The sequence below is a fragment of the Coturnix japonica genome, chromosome 3, assembly GCF_001577835.2.
Source record: "Coturnix japonica isolate 7356 chromosome 3, Coturnix japonica 2.1, whole genome shotgun sequence".
Lineage (NCBI taxonomy): Eukaryota > Metazoa > Chordata > Aves > Galliformes > Phasianidae > Coturnix > Coturnix japonica.
The window spans coordinates 48852568-48859222 of NC_029518.1; the positions used below are offsets into that span (position 1 = coordinate 48852568).

Here is a 6655-nt window from a genome sequence, read left to right on the forward strand (position 1 = left end):
GGGTCCCATCTACATGGTGGCACTTTGGCTGCTAAAATAATTCTTTCCAAATTTCTGTTTTTGTATGAGTCACAGCTCTGGCTGCAGCCTAACATAAATACACAGGCGTATGCTGTTTGTCAGCAGGCTCCGATATCAGCAGTCCAGAGCTCTGCAGGGATTAACCTGCCATGCATTTACCAGCTTGGCAGGGAAGGGCTGCAACCAGTGGTGCGTTCACAGCCACCAAGACCTTAACTGCCTCATTTAAACTTAGCTTGGGCAAATCCACACTACACTGCAATTATGGCAATGACATATTCCCAGAGGCACCGTAACAGCTAAGCAGAATGAAAATAAATCATAATATAACTATAACCAATTTGAAAGTCAGGATTAAACCTACCCCATTATTAGAAGAATTTTCTACATCCTCTTTTCCTCAGTGCAGCATCAGGGGACATGTGCACTGGCTAGCACCATGGGAAATAAAAGCTCCTGGTTAATCATTTTCTCAGCTCCACACAGGTGTGGGAGAGGGCAGCTGGCCCCACCAGCTGCTTGGAGCCTCTGCACCCACCATACACCCTGCTGATTGCTCTAACAAGAGCTATCAGGCTGGGCTGATGAACTGTCCAATCATGTCAGCAGAAAGCATCTGAGATTACTTTAGAACAGCTGGTATCTGTACGTTATAGAGAGAACATCCTGCATGGTTTTGAAGCTTTAGAAGCACTTTCCCCACCCGGGAGGAGGGAAGGGAAAATAATTTTTTAAAAAAATTAAAATAATAATAATAATAATAAAAATAAAAAATAAATAAAAAAGGAAAAGGAGAAACATATTCATAGATTTTACGTGGAAAAACAGGGAAATAGTGCTTACCGACGAAGTGCAACCACAGCTGAACATTCACGTGACTATCAGCTTTTATCATACACCTAACTCTTATCCAGGCTTTCTGAGTATCTGATAAACCAGGTGAGTGGCTGGATGAATTAAGGCTTAATGCTTGCTCAGACACAGTTCTCAGTCTTACTTAGAGCTGACCCCGTTTCCCAGTCCCACCCAGCATCAGTGGTCATACCAACTCAGGATAGTCCCTGCCATGCTCCAATAGCCCAGTGCACTAACAGACATGGCTCAGTTAACCAATTACCACTTTCTGTTCCATAGGTCACCCTAAATAAGTCAGCCTTTATTGTATAAGGAGTTTGTGAAGAAAGCAGGGGGCTGGAAATCTAGTCAGATTTTAATGCTATCCTCCTGAAACCTCTATGGAGTTACTTAGGGAAATGTTTCCACTAATCTTCCACTTCTAGAGAATTCTTTCATTTCTGGGCAACCAGCACAGAGACATCCTAGCAGCAAGGTTCCTGAAAACTCAGCATCCATAATTCCTAGGTCTTCTCCTCTGGAAACTCTGAAATCATTGTTTTTCTTTTTCCTGTTAATGTAGATCACTCTCTACTCTGAGCGATTTGAAGAATTTCAAAAAACATTGACCAAAAGCAATGAAGTGTTTGCTACCTTCAAACAGGAGATGGAGAAAGTGAGTAGCAGCTTACATCTGAACTCTGTCCTTGACACTCTTTTGTTTTGATATGTCACACTGCAGTAATTTTATCTGGGATTAGGACATTTCTGCATATTTTGGAGAGCAGTGTTATGACTACAGCCAAAGACCTGAGTAAAAGGGCTGTCCTAACTCCATTTGCAGTGCAGGACTGCTGTTGTGATTCAGCTTTTCTTCCTGATTTTATAGATGACAAAGAAAATGAAGAAGTTGGAAAAGGATACTGCTACTTGGAAATCCAGGTTTGAGAACTGTAACAGAGCATTATTGGACATGATTGAAGAGGTGAGCAGGCTTTTTGATGCACCCCTTTCACCACATAAAAGTTTAATTGGGAGATGCAATGAACTGCATCTGTCAAAAGTAAAAAATAAGTATATGTTGAACCTTGGGGTCATTTTTTCATGTTACCTTGGTTATTGGATCATTTAAAAGAAAAAAAGACAAACATCACAACTATTGGGACTTTTAGATTATGCTGAAATATTCATTATGTCCACAACAAACTGAATTATGTACCTGTGAATTTTAAGTGCTCTAAAAGTGCTTGATAGTGAATGCTCTTGCAAAGAACCAAATTGGCATTAGTTCACTTTATGATACTTTCTTTTTGCATAAGAGCATGCACTCAGAGAGTTAATGTGCCCTAGTGAATGAATTTTAAATTCACTCCTTTTGTTAACTTCTTATGCAGGCAAACTCTAGGAGCCATAAGCAAGCACTGTGGCTCACTATAGCTTTAACCACACTGTCAGAGAAACAGTGCAGAGGAAATTAGTAAGCATGTTGGAACTCATTCAGATAAGATAAGAGGCTGCCTGAAGTTTCAGCCCAGACTTACAATGAACTTGGACTGGGTCTTTCTGGCTAGTTTCGTAGTCCTGTACTATCGTCATTTCTATGGATTTTGATATTTCTTGATTCCTCATTGAAGAAGCAAGAAAATGTTCAAATTCAGGAAACTCTCACAGAATCTAGAAGGGAAGTTAAATAAAAAACATATCTGCTTTTTTTTCCCTCAAAAACAAACAAACAAACAAAAATCCGCAAACTCAGCCTCACTAGAACTGAGGTTCAGGTAGGATTTTGGATCTATTTCTGTATGAAGATACAGTATGTCCTCCTCAGGTGTTCCTACAAATATTTCTTGGTAAAACTGATCTGTATGACCAATGCTAATGCAATACAGCAACAAAGGCAAATTTCCTCTTGCAGCCTCAGTACCAAAGATCGTGGTAATTGCAGAGCAGTTTGAGAAAGCCAGAAACCTTGTAGAGTCCTGTGAGGACTGCCTAGATCTCAAATTGTTTCGTAATTGCTAATTCCACCAATGAACTGCATGCACACAAACTCAGTCTGTGTCTTTGTCTAATGTCTCTGACCACAGAAAGCCATGAGGACCAAGGAATATGAGTGCTTTGTGCTGAAAATCCAGAGGCTAGAGAACCTTTGCCGAGCTCTGCAGGAAGAGAGGAATGAATTGTACAGGAAAATAAAACAAGCACAGCTCCCTGAAGAAGTGAATGGAAATGACATCTTAGAAGATGATGACGACACTAATACAAACCCTTCCTCCCCTGAGCAGGCAAGCATTGAGTTATATGCTGCTGACAAGAATATGCTGCAGGAGCTAGCTGAAGCTTTCAGGGTGACCCACAAAGCAGAGGAGACCCTCCCAAGCGACAGCAGCAGTTCAGAGACATGCGATGTTCAAATGTGTAAAGCCAGCTCTGCGCCAGAACTCCCCTCTCATCTCACTTCACAGCCAGAGGCTGGGAACCACTGTGAGCAGTTCAGCATGAGCACATCAGCACCCCCTGAACACATGCCAGCATCCACTGAAAATATGACAACACCCATTGAGAACATGCCAAAGGCCACCAAAAGCATGCCCATGCCCCCAGAAATGGTGCCAACACCCACAGAAAGTGTGCCAATACCTACAGAAGGTGTGCCAACACATCCCAAAATCATGCCAGCAACCCCTGAAAGTGTGCCAACACCCATGCAAAACACATCTGCTCCAGTTGGAAATATGCCACCATCCACCAAAAGCACACCAGAAGCTGTAGAACATGTGGGTGACATAGCAGAGCTGTTTGTTCAGGATCAGCCTGCAGAGCAAAAAGGGGATACAGATATGGAAGCAGTAGATTAAAGACAAAGAAGAGTTCAGGCTCATATTAGACAAACCATAGCTCTACTTTGTTCCTCAAATTTATTGTGTAAATTAAAAAGTGAGTGGTAAAACACAATTATACATACCTGTAGACAAACATAATGCACTTCTCTTTGATACCACTATCCAGTTTTACTCGGTCTGCATGTTTTGCTGTCCTTCATCTGATTAAAGCATAATATTTTCTTACTGATAGGAAAATTCAACAAAATTACAGTATCTTTTCTCCCAGCCATGAGTCATCTTCTTCAACAAAATGATTTTGAAATGCTGGAGTTAAATATTTCAAAAGTCATTGCTATTTTCATACATACACTTAAAGTCTCATAATTAATTATATCTATTTGATATGTTGCATAAAAGATGGCTTACTTGGAAATGCAGAGATCTCAATGAATGAGGAAAAAGGAATCTGTGATTATAAAGTAAAATAGTGAAACCATCAATGTGGTCAGCCATATCCAAATTGAGCTGTAATAACAAAAGGTGATTTATTATGCTTTTTTAGAGTAAACTACCACTGAGCACTATGTGGACTGCATATCTCTAACTTTCAGCCTTACCCTGAACTGTCTTTTCTGCTTTCTACTTGACAAGAGGTTTTGTTTTCATCAGAACAATGAAGGAAGGGAGACCTTTTCTAGATTCCTCATAAAATGACTGAAAAGAACACTAACTTCTAAGCTGATGGTGATTTCCAAGGTAGGAATCACAAATTTCCTTCTGCATCTAAAATAAACCTGACAGTTTCTCATACCATTTGGGATTGTGATATCAAACAGAGACACCTACCTGCTGCCAGCCAGCAAATGAGCTTGGAAGCCTGGAAGTTCAGAAGCTGGGTGCAGATTCCAGCACTTAAACCAGGAGCAAAAGGCAGAGATTACACCAGGAGATACCCTTGTGATAATGCTTCAGGATGATGTGATCCCTCCCAGACACAGCGACATGAACCTCTGTTCACTGAAGGTTCCTTCTGACTCCATTGTACGTGCTAATGCAACCAGGAGAAAGACAAGCACACTTATCTGTCACCCTGTTCAAGTCAGTAGCCCACGAGCAAATACGTACCAGAAAAGCAGGAATCGCTGTTCTTTCTGGGGACCAGCTGTATTTCTACTTCTTTTCTAAACAGCTCTTCCTATCTGCTTGTCAACACAACATTGCCTAGTATTTTCTCTCCCATGTTGGAACTGCCAAGCCAGAAGTACTGATTTTGACATCAAGTACAAGGATAAGGAAGGAAGCAAGTAAGGGTGTAGCTACCAAGACAGCTGTCTGGTCTCAAGGAAAGAGAGTAAGAAGGCCCTAGGGAATGCAGCCTAGGTCTTTGGATTGTGATCTGAATAGCTTAAGAATCTGAAAAGGGCAGTAACATGAGATATCCAGATGCAGGAAAGCTAAATCTTACAATCAAACAAGCTCATGACTAGAAAAAAATTGCAAGAGCCCCTGAGGAGAATTTGATCTGAATTTAAGCCAAAATTGAAATACAGTTGAATTAAGAGAAAAGATGCCACCGTTGGCAGAATGTGGGAGACCGTGGTCACACATTCATTCCTGCATGTCATCCTCCAAAAGTGAGGTTTGAATCTTTGTGTTCTGCTATTGTGTAAGCAGCCTGGCTGAGAACATCTGCATTTGTACTGTACATTCAGTCTTTGAGAGCTAACTCAAATATACAGAGCACAAGTTGCAAATGTTGGTTGTTCTAATACAGACTAACAAGTAGCTATTAGAGCTTCAGCTACCAAATGTAGATGTCTTAAATTATGCTGACAGGACTTATTTCATGCCTTCAATCACCTGAAAGTGGATCATTTAAGTCTTAGTTATGTTAAGCTCCTTTTATAAGTAATGGAGATAATAGGCGTTTCTTGAGGACAAGTCCTCCCCTGGTAAAACAAACATCCAAGATTGAAGAAAATGTTTTTCTCTTCAATGATTCTAGAATCAGCCCAAAATAACAATGTTAAATTTAAAATGACAAATATTACGTGTCTAAATTAGTTAGGTAAGAGGAATACCACCATACATACAGGATCAAGGTCCTAAGCAAATCAACCAAGACACTCTGAAAACCAAGACTCTTACGTGCCTTTGAAAATGTTGCCTTTTAGCAAAATTTCATCCTAAGAAAACAAGCTGTATTCACTTGATTTACTTTTAGTTTCTATTGCCTTGAGTCTGTAGAAATGTGGTTTCCACTACAAGCTCTGTTTGTTTTTTTTAAGGGTGGTTTTAAAATTTGTGTAATTTATATACCTTTTCTTTTTCTTCTCCTCTTTCTTGATCTCATTTGATTCTGTTGTCAGTTTTGGAACTTCCTGCATGTAGCCAACTCTTATTTTTTTAAAGTAGGCCTTTAAAATACCTTTAATTGTTGTAGTTGTCTCATAAAGTCAAATATTCAATTACATAATGATAATGATTGACATGTCCTTGTAACTTGGTTCCATTTTGCATAAGCATTATGGTCACGTCTTCAGTTACATAATAGTTGCCTCATACCTTCCAACTTCAGCAGGGAGACAAGGATCCTACAGATAAAAGTTTCTACATAGTTATGATTTATTCCTACAGCTTCGTCCCTCATGATTAATTACACAACCTCCAGGGAAAGATCACTCCCACTCTATTTCTCCTTCCTCATTTTGTCCTTCTTTAATTTTTGCATCTAAAACTGTACTCACATACTTGTAATTCTCATTACTCTAAGATCTGCTACCCACATGGCAGTTGCTTTTGCTCTTCCATGCTCTCTACCAACTTGCACTTAATCCCAGCAGTTTCTTCCTCATTGTCAATACTTACTTAGAGTGCTGAAAGCTTTTAGTATGGGACTTGGCCTCCTGTGCTTGCAAGAGATGGAAGAACAAAAATGTAGGGAAGATTTTGGCTGGTCTCAGGCTGGATGGAGA

At 40.0% G+C, this 6655-nt stretch overlaps 1 protein-coding gene across 2 annotated transcripts in view; it reads left to right on the plus strand.

Annotated features, from left to right (window-relative positions):
* TXLNB (taxilin beta) overlaps positions 1-6159 on the plus strand; it is a 33638-nt gene extending 27479 nt beyond the window's left edge. For both annotated transcript variants that reach the window (XM_015858413.1, XM_015858412.1), the window contains 3 exons: positions 1439-1531; positions 1745-1840; positions 2943-6159. In XM_015858413.1, the coding sequence (XP_015713899.1) occupies positions 1439-1531; positions 1745-1840; positions 2943-3713 (960 nt within the window). In that variant the 3' untranslated portion in view covers positions 3714-6159. The remainder of the gene's footprint in view (positions 1-1438; positions 1532-1744; positions 1841-2942) is intronic.
* Positions 6160-6655: the final 496 nt, after the last annotated feature.